This window comes from Rhinolophus hipposideros, assembly GCF_964194185.1.
Source record: "Rhinolophus hipposideros genome assembly, chromosome: 22".
In the NCBI taxonomy this organism is placed as follows: Eukaryota; Metazoa; Chordata; class Mammalia; order Chiroptera; family Rhinolophidae; genus Rhinolophus; species Rhinolophus hipposideros.
Genome location: NC_138068.1, coordinates 30,215,043 through 30,230,476, shown reverse-complemented (window position 1 = coordinate 30,230,476; position 15,434 = coordinate 30,215,043). Strand labels below are relative to the sequence as shown.

At 40.5% G+C, this 15,434-nt stretch overlaps 1 protein-coding gene across 3 annotated transcripts in view; it reads left to right on the top strand.

Annotated features, from left to right (window-relative positions):
• The window catches only part of PAK5 (p21 (RAC1) activated kinase 5), a 276,764-nt gene that overhangs the window by 248,377 nt on the left and 12,953 nt on the right, over positions 1 to 15,434 (top strand). For all 3 annotated transcript variants that reach the window (XM_081034207.1, XM_081034209.1, XM_081034208.1), the window contains exons 5-7: positions 1,774 to 2,265; positions 4,415 to 4,548; positions 7,546 to 7,672. In XM_081034207.1, coding sequence (XP_080890333.1) covers positions 1,774 to 2,265; positions 4,415 to 4,548; positions 7,546 to 7,672 — 753 coding nt within the window. The remainder of the gene's footprint in view (positions 1 to 1,773; positions 2,266 to 4,414; positions 4,549 to 7,545; positions 7,673 to 15,434) is intronic.

The window sequence follows — 15,434 nt, the reverse complement described above, 5'->3', positions numbered from 1 at the left end:
CCACACTGACTGCAGTAAGCTAACGGGCATCCTTGATTCCACTCTTACCACCAGTCTCTTGTCCAGTAGCCAGAGTCATGTCACTCCCCTCTGCTCAGCAACCTCCAGTGGCTCCCACCTCACCCAGAGCAGCGGCCAGCATCCTTGCCACAGTCTTCATGATCTGGTTCTGTGCTGCTTCTCTGTTCATCTTTCCACACTGCCTCGCTCTCCGCTCCAGGAGAGCTTCCATGCTGTTTCTCAAGCCCATATGCTCCTCAGAATCCTGCCTGTGCTGCTCCTTCTGCCTGGGCCACCCCCTCTCCACACAGTCGTAGGGCTTGTTTCCTCCGTTCAGCCAGGTTTCTGCTTGCATGGCATTCCCTCAGAGCAGAAAGCACTAATTGTTTTCCTGTGCAAGATGGCCTCCCGTTACTTTCAACCCCTTCACTTTGCTTTATTTTTCTTCATATCACTTATGACTACTGGACCACATACTGTGTATGTATTAGTTTTCTTATCTATCAACTGTCTCGTCCTCTAGAATGTAAACTCCAGGAAAGCACAAATACTATATAATTTTTTAATTATAGCTGGATAATCCTATGGCACCTGAAATGGTGCCAGCACATAATAGTTGCTCAACTATTAATTTGTGGAATAAATAAATTAATGAATGTACTACCTGCTACCTGGTAACAATCAATTCATCTAGAACAGTGCCACCCAATAAAACTTTCTGCCATGGTGGAAATGTTTTATATCTGTGCTGTCTGATGTGGTGACTATTTAAAAAAAATGCTTAAAATGTGACTAATATGACTGAGGAACTGAATTTTTTTATTTTAATTTTATTTAATTGTTATCAACTTCTATTAAATAGCCACATGTGGTCAATATCCACCATATTATAATAGACCTAGATCTTTGGCGTGGATGGGGTGGGGAGGGGGCATGCAAATGTCATTCCATGTACCTCCCAATAGAGTGATAGAGACTTCCTGGGGCACTGTGTTAAGGAGACTGAGATCCAATCAACAAATCTTTTGAGCACCTTCTGTGTGTCTGGCCCTGGTTGTCATCAGGACCTTACAAGGAGTCCATTGATTGATTAATTGGTTCTTTCTGGCCTGGGCAACGAGGTAAATGTGGTATGATGTGGTATATTCAGTCATTCCAGGGGTGTCCAGAGCGTCCTCCTGATCTCTTTCAGGAGGTGATTGCTGGAACCTGCCCCTAGTGTCATATGATCTCTCACTGGCTTCTCCTACCCCCACACGGGCTGCCCTTCCCATTCTCCTCCAAGTTTCCTCAATCTACTCTTCAAATCAGAGTGCAGTGTTCTTTGCTGGAGTCCCTTTAGGGCTGACAAAATTTCCCTTTCACACACAGCCACCTGCAATGTACTCTCAATTATATTTGTGCATATTTGGTGAGAACATTGCATATGTTTACCTTATTATTTTACAGTGGTTCCCCCTTATCTGCGGTTTTGCTTTCCACAGTTTCTTTCAGTTACCTGTAATCATCTAAGGTCTGAAAATATTAAATAGAAAATTCCAGAAATAAACAATTCATAAGTTTTAGATTGCACGTTGTTTTTAGTAGAGTGAAGAAATCTCACACTTTCCTGCTCCACTCTCCCCGGGACATGAATCATCCCTTTGTCCCCTGCATCCACCCTGAATTCGCTACCTGCCCTTAATCGTTTAGTAGCCTGTGTGTTGGTTTGTGAACTGGCTGTGGAATCAGATGTAACATGTGAATATTCTTCATCCTTGTTTGTCTTCCCAGGTGGATTATGATCGAGCACAGATGGTCCTCAGCCCTCCACTGTCCGGGTCTGATACCTACCCCAGGGGCCCTACCAAACTACCTCAAAGTCACAGCAAAGCAGGCTATTCCTCAAGTAGCCACCAGTACCCATCTGGGTACCAAAAAGCCACCCTGTACCACCACCCCTCCTTACAGACCAGCTCACAGTACATCTCTACAGCTTCTTACCTGAGCTCTCTCAGCATCTCATCCAGCACCTACCCCCCACCCAGCTGGGGCTCCTCCTCAGACCAGCAGCCCTCCAGGGTGTCCCATGAACAGTTTCGGGCTGCTCTGCAGCTGGTGGTCAGCCCAGGAGATCCCAGGGAATACTTAGACAACTTTATCAAAATCGGGGAAGGGTCGACGGGCATTGTGTGCATCGCAACTGAGAAACACACGGGCAAACAAGTTGCAGTGAAGAAAATGGACCTCCGAAAGCAGCAGCGACGAGAACTGCTTTTTAATGAGGTAGATGGTGTGTTCGGATCATCCCTTCTCTCCTATGTAACATTTATTTCCCATTTCAAAAATAGTACATTTGCATTTTAAGACATTAGAAAACAGTGAAAATATAAATACAGAAACAGTGACCCCCATAATCCTTCCTTCTGGTCTTTCTCTATGCATGTGTGACTGCCACTTTTATTAGGTACTTCTTGTGTATCGGTCACTGTGCTAAGCATTGATCTGGTTTGAGTCTCACAACTCTGAGACAGAAAGATGTTATCGCTATAACAAAAAGGAAACTGGACTCAGATAGAGTAACTGACTAGTCCAGGGTCATACAGCAGCTTGACGGCAGAGCTGGGATTTTAATTCAAGCAGATTCCAAAGCCTCATGCTACACTGTCTCTGGGTATGTATGCATTTTACACTATTGTGATACCTTTGTAGACTTTTTTTTTTTGTCGCAATAAACCCAGATCAGTTTACCAATGGACTGACTGACTATCACTCTTTAGGAACTTTAAAATATTTTTCCTAACTACAGAAATAATGAATTCATCCTATAGAACACATGGAAAAAAATATTTTTTAAATGCCCCATAATCCCACAACTGAGAAATAATCTGCATTAATATTTCAGTATTTCCTCTCTATATTTTTTTCTGTTTATAGAAATGACATATGTATTGATTTCCAGAAAGTTTATACCAATTTGGACCTCAGCGTCCTGTTTCCCTCTCACTAGCATTGGATTCTATCATGTTATCTCTGTTCATCTGAGACACATGAATACATTTTACTGCTTTAATTAACAGTTATTATTAGTAAAGCTGAATCTATTTGTAAATGTTTATAGGCCATTTTTATTTCTTAATTGAATTGTATGGCCTTTGCATAGTTTTCAGTTAGGGTGGTAGCTTTTGTCTTATTGATTTGTAAGAGTCTTGATATATTAAGGAATTAATCCTTTTCTATATATTTGTTGCACCTATTTTTCCACTTTCTCATTTTGCCTTTTAAACTTGCTTATCACTTGAGAGTTCTAAAATGCACGTACATGGGAAAACATGAGTACCTGTGTCCTGGGACTAAACATTTTGGAGTATTTGTGGAGGTCTTGGAGAGACATGAGTTTTTGTTTATGAAAAATCTAGGTCTTAACGATATCAAATCAGGATTCCAATGTTAGATAATGTGTCAGCCTCACCCACATCTAACTCTCAGAGTAGTACACAGACACTGTAAAAATGCAATCACCTGTGATTTTCAATCCTCTTTCTTCTGTGGTGGCTCATGTGAAGCCACCAGTGGCTTCACACATCTTTAGCCCCCAAAGGTGTTCATTTCTTCCCCATGCTCTGAACCTCAGACAGCACCAGGTAAGTGGGCTTCAGCTTCTTCCCAGTCCAGGATTCCTGTTTTCTAGAACATATTTCCAAATCATAATGCCAAAACAAGACAGGGCAAATATAATTTTGATAAACAACTTTATATTTTATTATTTAACATTAATTTCAAAAATGTCACCAGAAGCAGCCACAGGACAGGAATTCCTGGAAGCTTTCTCCAATAAGCAGACTAAAGTAATCCTTTTTATGCTTAAGTCATATTTGTCTTTACCTTAAAGACCCATCCTCTGTATTCAGCCCAAACCTGCCTCAGACTCAACCCAGACCTTCTCCTAAGAAGTTAAATTGGTCTCATGTGGCCCCACCCCTAATAACTGTTTACTTCATTCACTTGTGAGACTCACCATTCACTCGCTTACCATGAGTTGGTGACTCTTATACCAGGTTACCCGACAGTAGAGTATGGACAGCGCATTCTAAAGGAGACCCTTAGGGATATCTCATCACATCTCCCCAGAACGCTCAACTAAACTCCCTCTACTGGATGCAATCCTTGACATGATTCTGCCTGTTCTCACTCCTTATTCTACCCCCACCCAATGTCCAGCTGACCTGCCATTTTCTCTAAATTTACTAACTTAATTCCCTTTGTTTCTTCTAGCTACTCTCAATGCTGTCGTTTTTGTCTATAGTAGACATCCGAATAAATCTCCCTAATCAATATTTCTCAATCATTTGTACTCACAGCACAAATGTCACCCCAAGAAAACAAAGTCACATTTCACTGTCACAAGTCAAAAAGTATCTTTCCATTTGCTCAGGTTGTGATAATGCGAGATTACCACCATGACAATGTGGTCGACATGTACAACAGCTACCTTGTCAGCGATGAACTCTGGGTGGTCATGGAATTTCTAGAAGGTGGTGCCTTGACAGACATCGTTACTCATACCAGGTAAGTTTCTTTATTATCCAGAAAAATAATTCCAGGTCTTTATTGTTCTCCTCCAGAGGAGGCCTCAATGACTATCTTTATGAACTCTTCATAATTGTAAGCAATTTGAAGTCAGGGACCATGACTACTCTTTTCTTCTATATTCCCCAAGTGCTTATTATAACATATATGTATAGTTCATTCATTCAATTAACATTCTCCCTGCTCTCCAGAAATTCATTAATACCCATTGATTTTAAATCAGCAAGCTGCTGAGAATGACCTTTGGTGATAAAGAATAGAATTTCCCACCCCTCCATTTTAGAACTAAGTTTCATTCTCCCGAGTTGCCATGTCATTGCTCTGTGTTGATATCACCAAAGGTAACTGGGGAAGGTTGGGGCAGGTGGAAGATCAGTCAAAATTTTATGTCATTATAACAAATTTACATAACAGAGAGAAGTCCTTCAATTTTCTTTTTAAATAATCTTGCAAGTAACAATAGTTAATTACTTGTGTTGCTTCAGGCACTCGCTCTCCTGATATGTCAGTTATTTACAGTCATTTCATTAAGTGTTTACCAATCACCTTTTATGTGCCAGGCCATTTCCTAAGTGCTGGGGATATAAAAGACACAAATGAATAAGGCTCAGAAACATTCCCTCAAGAAAGTCACAGATTAGAAATAAATACATTATAATACCTGTGCAGAATTAGAAAGATGTTTATAAGTAGCATAGAAGAGTACCCGAATGTCTGTATCAGAGAGAGTCAAGGAAGATTTCCAAAATAAGGTGATATCTAAGACCGGTTTTGCTGGATGAAGAGGTGTTTACTAAGACAGAATGTGGGAGGAAAATAGCACTGAAGGCAGAGGAAACAGTATATGATAAGACAGTGCTCCTCAAATTTTAAAATGCATACAGATAACCTGTGGATCTTATTAAAATACAGATTCTGATTCAATAAAGAGGGGTCTAATTAATACTCTGTATTCTAACAGGCTCCCACGTGATGTGGTTCATGAACCACATTTGGAGAAGCAGTGTTGTAAGGGACACACATACAAAATGTTACATTTGGGGAACTTTCAGTTTGGTCTTACTGGTAAATAAAACGCCAAAGACTTAAGAGAGGATTGTCATGAGGAAACATTGGATATTAGCTGATATCACTGAAATGTCACCCAAATCATCAATGAATCCAGATGAACTATCATAGGGGAATGCAAAGAAGCAAGAAAGTGTTGGGAAATCCTGTGAGGAACCTGAATATGCTGCTATTTCTCCATTAAAATGAGACAAAGTTTCAATCATGACCCTAGTGTAGCTCTCCGTCTATAGAAGACAATCGAAAAACAGAAGCGCACTTTAAGTCAGATCTTGAGATGAGTAGGGGATCAATTAGCATTTAGTTCTCTCTTGTTGCTAAGTATATGGAAATCACAGGAAAGCCTTGTTTCCATTAAAAATATATGCTTATATCCTTTATAACATAGCTTCTCAGAGCAAAGTCATCGCCCTGGCTCAAACTCTTACTCTGACTTATAGGACCATCTCTACTTTTCTAAAAAGAAGTTCTAAATTCCTTGTCAAAAATGCCACATCTCTCAGGGTTGTTTCGTATAACTATAACCTTAGATTTGATAATCTCATCAAAAGTATTGGTTTGATTAAGCTTAATTTAAGTGGAATATTTACAGAGTAAAAGTACTTGATTTGGCTTTTTTTTTAAATCATGATTATTAGAAGAACTAATGATGTGTTTAGAAACAATTGTATTTGGAATAACAATCAGGAGATGATTTGCTGCTTGTTTACATTGTTGAGATCCAGCTAATAAAAATACTTGCAAAAAAAATAAAATAATAAAAATAAAAACAGAAGGGCATTGAACTTTCATCAGAAATATTTCAGCTAGCAGACTCCCAGTGGTATAGCCATTGGACATGTCCCACCCAAAAAATACATAACTTAGTTTGTAGAAACAAATATACTAAAGATACCTAAAAACAAGACAAATGTAACTTACATATAAAACAATTAATAAAAATATGTCCAAAGGAGTGGCTTTTTGTTTTTGTTTTACTTTTTTTTTTTGCTTTGGGATGCTTCAAATAGCTACCCATGTCTCTAGAGTTGTTCCTTTGTGAAGGTTCTTTTCAACCTATTTTGTACCAAATGAATAAGGCTCAGATACATTCCTTCAAGGAAGTCACAGATAAAAAATAAGTACATTATAATACCTGTGTAACCTTGGGAAGGTCACCTGACCTCAATCTCCTTCGCAACCAGAAATACCTTCTTTGATGGGGTGCAGCCGTGAAATGAGGGAGTTTATAGCCAGTGCTGTACTTGCCTTTCTCATCTCATAGTCCCTTTGTTAAAGTATCATCCATTCACACTTAGTTATTAGTCACTAACTAGGTCCAATGTCATTCTTGACAGAGGGACCTGGAGCAACAGAAACCTCCAGCTCTTGGAGGAGGGAGAAGGAAGACTAGTGAGAGGCAGGGCAAATCCTGGAGGGGGATCTCAGAGGTCCAAAGACCACTTTGACCGAGTCCAGCCTTGAAGAGAACTGCCATTGTCCCCTTCTCCAACATGAGGAGAAAGAGACCTGAGGAGATTAAAGGACTTCCTCAAGGTCATCTAGCAGCCACACCTGGAACTTTGGCACTATTCAGTGCACTCTCTCTGATGGACCCTGGAGGTTTGTCAATACCTAAGGAATTACCTTTAAGAGGCCAAGGAAGTGCGTTTGCATTAATGATCCAAGAGCCAGCAAATGGGAATCTCTTTCCTTTGGCTTATATTTGGCCCCTTTCATCCTCAGGGCCAAGCCTTAGGTTCTGGGAATCAGACCTCAAAGACTTTCTTTTCCTTGCGTGTATATTTTTCAGACGTGGGCTGGAGAGCATTGACTGGTTCACTAGAACCCAAGGGAACTGCCTCTCTTGATCATTTCAAAGATGTTCTTAAACCTGTCCTTGCTCCTTGAATGTTATTTCCTTTCTAGAATGAATGAAGAACAGATAGCTACCGTATGTCTGTCGGTTCTAAGAGCTCTCTCCTACCTGCACAATCAAGGAGTGATTCACAGGGACATAAAGAGTGACTCCATCCTCCTGACAAGCGATGGTCGGGTAAGATTTTCATGTTTGGCCCCTCAATGGTTTACCTTGTCACTTTGTCTGCCATGGGCATTGTCCTCCTAAGAACACTTTCTCAGAATTCTAATTTTTTAGTCACAAGTCACCCACTACCCTTCTCAGAAGGCTTACAAAAAGGAAATTATTATCCTTTATGTCATCCTGTTAGTCAGAATTACCTGTAACTTGAATTTGATGGATAATTTTCTGCCTTAACAATAAGTGTAGGAAGTAACAGAAACTATGGAAATTTCTTTTCTTTTTCTGTCATGTTCTTATTTTTGTTAGAGAAGATGACTTTTTCTAGGGCTTTATCCTCCTATTCATGTGACTGTGCATGTCTGCAGTATCTCTCAGGGTCCCTGCATGAAACATGACAAATTCCAGTGGGCAATTTGAAGAGAGTTTAATGAAAGTATGGGCAGATGTAGAAAAGTTATAAGGAAATGTGCACGAGGATTAGTGTGGTACTCAAGAATAGAGCACCACTCTTACTACCTTGTGCCCGAAGAGGTGAGGTAGGAAACTGGATACTGGAAAATGGAGATTGTTGTGAGAAAGTGCTGCATGTCAGGAGCTCTGATCTTCAGTGGAAGCCAGACCACAGTGAACGTGCAGGATGGGAGCTGAGGGATTGAATACCCCAATCTCACTCTGTTCCTTCCTGTCAGTCTCCTATTGGTGTTCCCCACTGGCTGAACACAGTCGAAAGTCGTCAGTACAGTCAAAACTGCATGGCCTCTCTGGGTTTGGAGAAGGGAGAATAGATCTAGAAGGACAAACAGAATATGTACGTCACACTAGCATACCTCCAGGCCCAGATTTCTGCATTTTCCATCACCGCAACCTGCTCAAGGGATTCTGTTGAAACTCATCAGTCACACCAGGGTACAAAAGAACATAGAATACAATAGTCATAGAAAGAATGAATCGACATTCCAAGGAAGACTTAGTTAGATGGAAGCATTTCAAAGTACAGAATTTTCACTACTTTTGCCCTTTCAACCTCCCTGAAACTGCCACCAGAGCTAAGAGCCCTGGGATGAATGGAGCTAGCTATCTCTTTGATGGACCTATCTGTTACAACCCGGAAACCTCAGCCATATGGAAACAGTTCATGTCACATCAGAATTTGCCCAGTAATGTTCAGAAGACAGACAGAAAAAAACCGCTCAACCACTTTGGCTTTTCGTCTTTTATTTTAAAAAGATTGTCAATTTTATTGCAGAAAATTCAGAAAAACATAAAAGATAAAATAAAGATCACCCTAATCCCATCTTCCACTTTTCCCATATTTCCATATATATGTACACATAATTTGCAAACTTGGGATTGTGTTATAACAGGCAGTTTGAAGTTCTGCTTTTTGCTTTGTTCTGGCTGAATTTTTTTTTTCAGACAGTACCGAGGTCTTTTATTTTTTTACACCTATGCCATGAATTCGTAGAGAATGGGTTCCAGCAGCTCAGGCTCCTTTCCGTTAGTTCTCACGAAACGTGCCTCTCTGGGTGGGGAAGGCTGGTGTTTCACTTGAACTCAGGAAACCTTTCTCTTTGGCTTCCTTCTTTTTCTTATAATTTTCCTTCACCCGTTTCAGGAAGCTATCTCGGCTATTAGAGTGCTTAATATGCTCAATACGAACATTAATTCTCTTGGCAAGAATCTTGCCCTTGTTTGTTTACAACAATGCCAACCGCATGCTGAGTAACACTGTAGACCCTTCCCGTTTTGCCATGGTAACATTTGTGGGGCACTCCTTTTTGAACAGTGCCCATTCTCTTGAGGTCTATAATAGCACCTTTCTTGTAGATTCGCATGTATGTGGCCAAAGGAACACCTCCATGTTTTCTAAAATGCCTAGAAAACATATAATGGGTACCTCTCCTCTTCCCCTTTGTGTTGGTCATTTTGATGAGTTACTGGAAGATGGCAGTCCTGGCCAAAAAGGAGCTTTTCTCTATTTTTTAAGAGGGTGTGGGAGTATATAGCAGCCAGCTTTCACTACCTAACAAATTATTCTATACTCAGTGGTTGAAAACGACAATCTCTTACTTGCTCATAATTCCGAGTTAGCACGTGCACTGACCTTGACTGGGACAGATCAGCTCCACTCCATGTGGCCTCAGCTGAGCTCACTCTGGCATCTGTGGTCAGCCTACAATTGATAGCCTCAATCATTTGCCTGGCACTTTGCTGGCTCTCAGCCGGGGCAGGGGAGGTAGCTGAGCCACAGGTCACTCATCTGCCAGCAGACTACCCAGGCTTAGTCACATAGTGCCTGTTGCAAGGTTCCCAAGAGCAGCAAGAGACGCAAGCCCCAGTGCACACACACTTTTAAATCTTCTGCTTATATCGTGTTTGCTAACGTCCCTTTGGCTAAAGTAAGCCACACAGTCAAGCCTAGATGTAAGGAGTGGGGAAATAGACTTCACTTCTTGATGAGAGAAGATGCAAAGTCTCACTGAAAAGGGCTGTGGATAGAGGAAGGGAAAGAGTATGTAGCCATTTTTGTATGATCTCCTGTAGAGTGGGGGAGCGATAGGAAAAGGGCAGAAACCCTCCCCTGGCCTGACTCAGGAAAGCATCAAGGTAAGGCCCCAGGATCTCAGAACCCAATTTGCAAAGCATTGATCTGGTCTACGAATTGGCTCTGGGGACTGGTGCTTGCGGAAAACACAAAGCAGAAAAATTTCAAGCCAGGCTTTCTTTCCGTTTCTAGAGACTGATGATGACAAAGGCTTCCTTGCTGTAAATACCATGTTTCCCAAAATAACGCCGGTTCTTAATACTAATTTTTGCTCCAAAAGACGCATTAGGGCTTATGTTCAGGGGATGTCATCTTGAAAAATCATGCTAGGGCTTATTTCCGGTTAGGTCTTATTTTCAGGGAAACGGTACCTGTCAGATGTCAAAATCAGACAAGAGACTAAGATAATAATTCACTGTTTAATTAACTTACTTAAAGATCTCCCCTCCCAATGTGTGAAAGATTATTAAATCATTCATAGCCTTATTCTCAAGAGCAGAAGGTATATTTCAAACATTTCCTACATTTTCATGTACCCAACAAAGAGCTCACAGGGACCGGCACCTTGTAAGTACTTTTAATCCTACTGGTTTGTTCAGTCACTTAGTCAGTAAATGCTGACAACTAAATTCACGAACTCATCCTAGAAAAAGTGCTACATACCTCATTGCTGAGTATCAATGTGGTCGCCTTCAAAGTACTCCCCTTGGGAAGCTATGCACCAACGCCAGCGCCTAGTCCACCCTTCAAAGCAATTTTGGAACTACTTCTGGAATGACCATCAGAGTTCTCATCGTATTACACTTGATGTCCTGAATGTCATCAAACTGTCTTCCTTTCAATATTTCCTTTATCTTTGGGTAAAGAAAGAAGTCATTGGGGGCCAGATCAGGTGAGTAGGGAGGGTGTTCCAATACAGTTATTTGTTTGCTGGCTAAAAGATCCCTCACAGACAGTGCCGTGTGAGCTGGTACATTGTTGTGATGCAAGAGCCAGGAATTGTTGGGGAAAAGTTCATGCCGTTTTCATCTAACTTTTTCACGCAGCCATTTCAGCACTCCAAATAGTAAACTTGGTTAACTGTTTGTCCAGTTGGTATAAATTCATAATGAATAATCCCTCTGATGTCAAAAAAGGTTAGCAACATTGTTTTGATTCTTGATTTGGACTGACAGAGCTTTTTTGGTCGTGGAGAATTGGCTGACTTCCATTGTGCACTTTGACGCTTTGTTTCAGGGTCGTATTGGTACACCCATGTTTCATCACTAGTGATAACACGGCCCAAAACATCATCTTGCCTCTCCAAAAGGTCTTAGCAAACTTCGACTCTCCTTTGCTTTTGTTCATCGGTGAGCTCCTTCGGGACCATTTTTGCACACATCTTTCTCATGCCAAGATTTTCAGTTAAGATTTTCCTGTTTCTCTATCGATGTTTACTTGGTCTGCTATGCTTCTCACAGTCAGCTGATGATTTTGATGCACAACTCGACGAGTTTTTGCAATGTTTTCATCAGTTCTGCTCGTTACTGGCCGCCCTGACCTCTCTTCATCAGTGACGTGTTCTCTCTCCTCAGAAAAGTGTTTAATCCATTTGTACACTGTTTTCTTCATGGCATTATCCCCATAAACTTGGACTAACATGTCCCTGATTTCACTTCCACTCTTGCCAAGATTAACAAGAAATTTAATGTTCGTTCATTGCTCTAGTTCAAGCGCAGACATTCTTGCGACAGCACACAAAAGCACGCAACAACAATAATGAACGCCACTCAGCAAAACACCGCCATACGTCGACATGAATAGCTGTGACATACTGATATACCAAGGCTATGAAACCTTACAGAGCTGTTTGTACAGTGCTGCCAATGTAAGTGCATGGTGGCAAGTTCGCAAATTTAATTCTCAGGCTTCATATCAGCTCAGTGTCTACTATGTGCCAGGGATGGCGCTAGGTCCTAAGGACAAACAAAATAAAATCACTAAATTAAGCTTATTAGAGGCATGGAGGTATGATAAAACAGGTAGATAAATACAGAAATCAAATCACCAACTGACAAGTGGTGATAAGTGCTACGTTTGCTACTGTTAATCAATTTAAGCAGGGTGTGGAGGGTGGAGAGTGATAGGGGTTCTGTTACAGAGGCTGGTCAGAGAAGGTCTTTCTGAAGTGGTGACATTGCAAAAGAGACACGTGAGACAGTGGAGTCTGTGGCTCTCTGGTGAGAGTGCTCCTGGAAGAGGAGACAACAGGGTGTTGAGGGGACCTTGTTGCTCTTGGCCAGTGTGCTCATTCACATTTCAGAACAATATACCGTATTGACCCCAATGGGCTTCTTCAGTTGCTATAAGAGAAACTTTTGGTTGGTTTGTTTTAGGTGGCGTGTGGCTACTCTAAGAAAAGGCTAAGAGTACAGCTTATGCTAATTGATTAGAGCATGAAGTTTTTTCTCAGTATTGGCAAATAGTAACAATATCTTTTTTATGTTTATGTATTTTAAAAAGATTTTTATAAAAATATAGCTAACAAACAATATTATATTAGTTTCAGGTGTGCACCATAGTTCTTCAACATTTATGTACCTAAAGAAGTGATCACCAGAAGTCCAGCAATCATCTGATACCATACCGCGCCATCACAGTATTATGGACCATATTCCCTAGGCTGTACATTACATCCCGATGACTTATCTGTTTTATACCTGGAACTTTGGACCTCTTATATCCCTCACCTTTTCCCTTCTTTTTAAATTTTTCAATTACAGTTAACATACGATATTATTTTATATGAATTTCAGGTGTACAGCATAGTGGTTAGACATTTATATAACTTAAGAAGTGATCCCCCTGACCTGTCTAGTAGTCAGTCACCTGGCACTATAGTTATTACACATTATTGACTGTATTCCCTATGCTTCATTTTACATCCCCATGACTATTTTGTAACTACCAATTTGTACTTAATTCCTTCACCTTTTTGACTCTTCCCCCCAACCCCCTCCCATCTATCACCACAATAAATCTACTGCCCATCTGACACCATACATAGTTATTACAATATTATTGACTATATTCCTTATGCCACATCCTACATCCCCATGACTACTGTGTAACAACCAATTTGTACCTCTTAACCCTTTCCCCTTTTCCACCCACTCCCCCACCCCGCCTCCCGTCTGGCAAACATCAAAATGTCCTCTGTACCTCTGAGCTTGTTTCTGTTTTGTTTGTTTATATTGTTCTTTAGATTCCACACATCGCATCCATCTTTCTCTGTCTGACACACCTCACTCAGCCCAGTACGTGCCAGGACCATCCAGGCCTCTGTAGATGGCAGGCACCCATTCCCTTCCTCACAGCACAGAGGCTGGATTCCAAGAGTGAGTGCCCCAAGAAAACAAAGTGGAAGTGCGTGACATCTTTATGACCTAGCCTCAAAGTCACCTAGAGTCATTTCCACCATAGTCAACAGCCTTCCAGATTCAGAAGGAAGGGTATAAAACCTTCCTCAGTAAGAGGAATTGAGTCATATGGTAATAAGAGTTCATGGACTGGACAATATTGTTGGCCTTTTGAGAAAATATTGTCTATCACTCAAGATGTCCTGGGTTCTCTTCCTGTTGGGAGATATTCAACAACATTATCCCTTAGAGAAGTGCAAATTAAAACTACAAGATACCACTATACACTTATCAAACTGGCTAAAATAAAAAATAATAAGAACACCAGTTATTTACACATTGCTGGTGGGACTATAAAATGATACAGCCACTCTGAAAAACAGCAGTTCCTTTCGAAACTAAAAAGACTTATCATGTGACCAGCAATTACACTCTTCGGCATATAGTTTAGAGAAACGGGAACTCCTTCCTGCACAGAAACTTTCACACAAACGTTTAGAGCACTTTTAGTCATAATCATCCCAAACTAGAAATTACCCAAATGTCCTTGACAGGGTGAGTGATTGAACAGACTGTGGTGTATCTATACCATGGAACACCACTCAGAAAAAAACAAAACAAAACAAAACAAAGTACTACTTGAGTAATACTTGGATGAACCTCAAGGAAATTATGCTAAGTGAAAAAAATCCAATCTCAAGAAGATACACACTGTATAATTCCCTTTGCATAACATTTATGAAGTAATATAATTATAGGGATATATAGTAAATTAGTGGTTTCCAGGGGTTAGGGATTAATAGTGTGTGGCTATAAAAAACACAGAGCATAAGGGAATCTTATGGTGACTGGTGATGGTATAGTTGGATATCTTGATTGCGGTGGTGGTTATGCAAGGCTACAATGTAATAAAATTGTCGGGTACACACACAAGCATACTACATATACAAATGTGTTCATATGTAATTGATGAAAGGTGAATAATTTCTATGGACAGTACCAACATCAATGTCTTAGTGTTGATATTGAACGATAGTTGTGTAAGACATTAACATTGGGGAGGGCTAGGTGCACATTTCTTCGCAACCTCCTAATTATTTCAAAATGAAAAAACAATTTAAGACAGTAAATTGCTCAGTTTTAAAAGGATAGATCCTTTCTAGCCTCTTCAAAGACAAGAGGGGAAATTAGTTGCTATCAACTGAAAGTAAATTGTTCACTATTTGTCCATGGCAGAAATAATATCTAGTGAATAACTAATGTGTATTAAGCAGAGAGAATGTGTTTAGGGTTTGAAAGGGAAAATAAATAGCATGTCACAGTCATTGCAAGAATTACATGAAGTAATCTGTGTAAAACCATCAGAAGTAAACAAGGCACCAGGTAGATGGTCAGAGAGAGGGCAATCCCCACTCCATCCTTTCAATCAACGGTTGAGTAAATTTGTCCACAATCTGTCCTTGGCCTGGGGCTTTTGACAGTGAGTAATTAACTTCTATCAAATTCACTGGCTGGAATGAAATTCAAACCTATTAAGCCCAGTGCATCTATTGACAAGGGACACACACGAGTGATCTTTATGGCCTTTATTTTTTACTATAAATTGATTGCCACAAATTAAAAATTGGGAGAGTCACATGAAATTTCAGATTTCCTGCCTTCCTTGAAAAAAAATCAAGGTATCTGACAACACTGTGCCTGAGTTCACACATGGCAGTAATGGAAGGGGGTGATGAGGGTGAATGGTGCTCTAGCAGATGGCCCTGGGGTTCCACCCATAACTTCATGGGACTTCTTTGTCAGCACTCACTAACTCCACCTCCAAATGCCA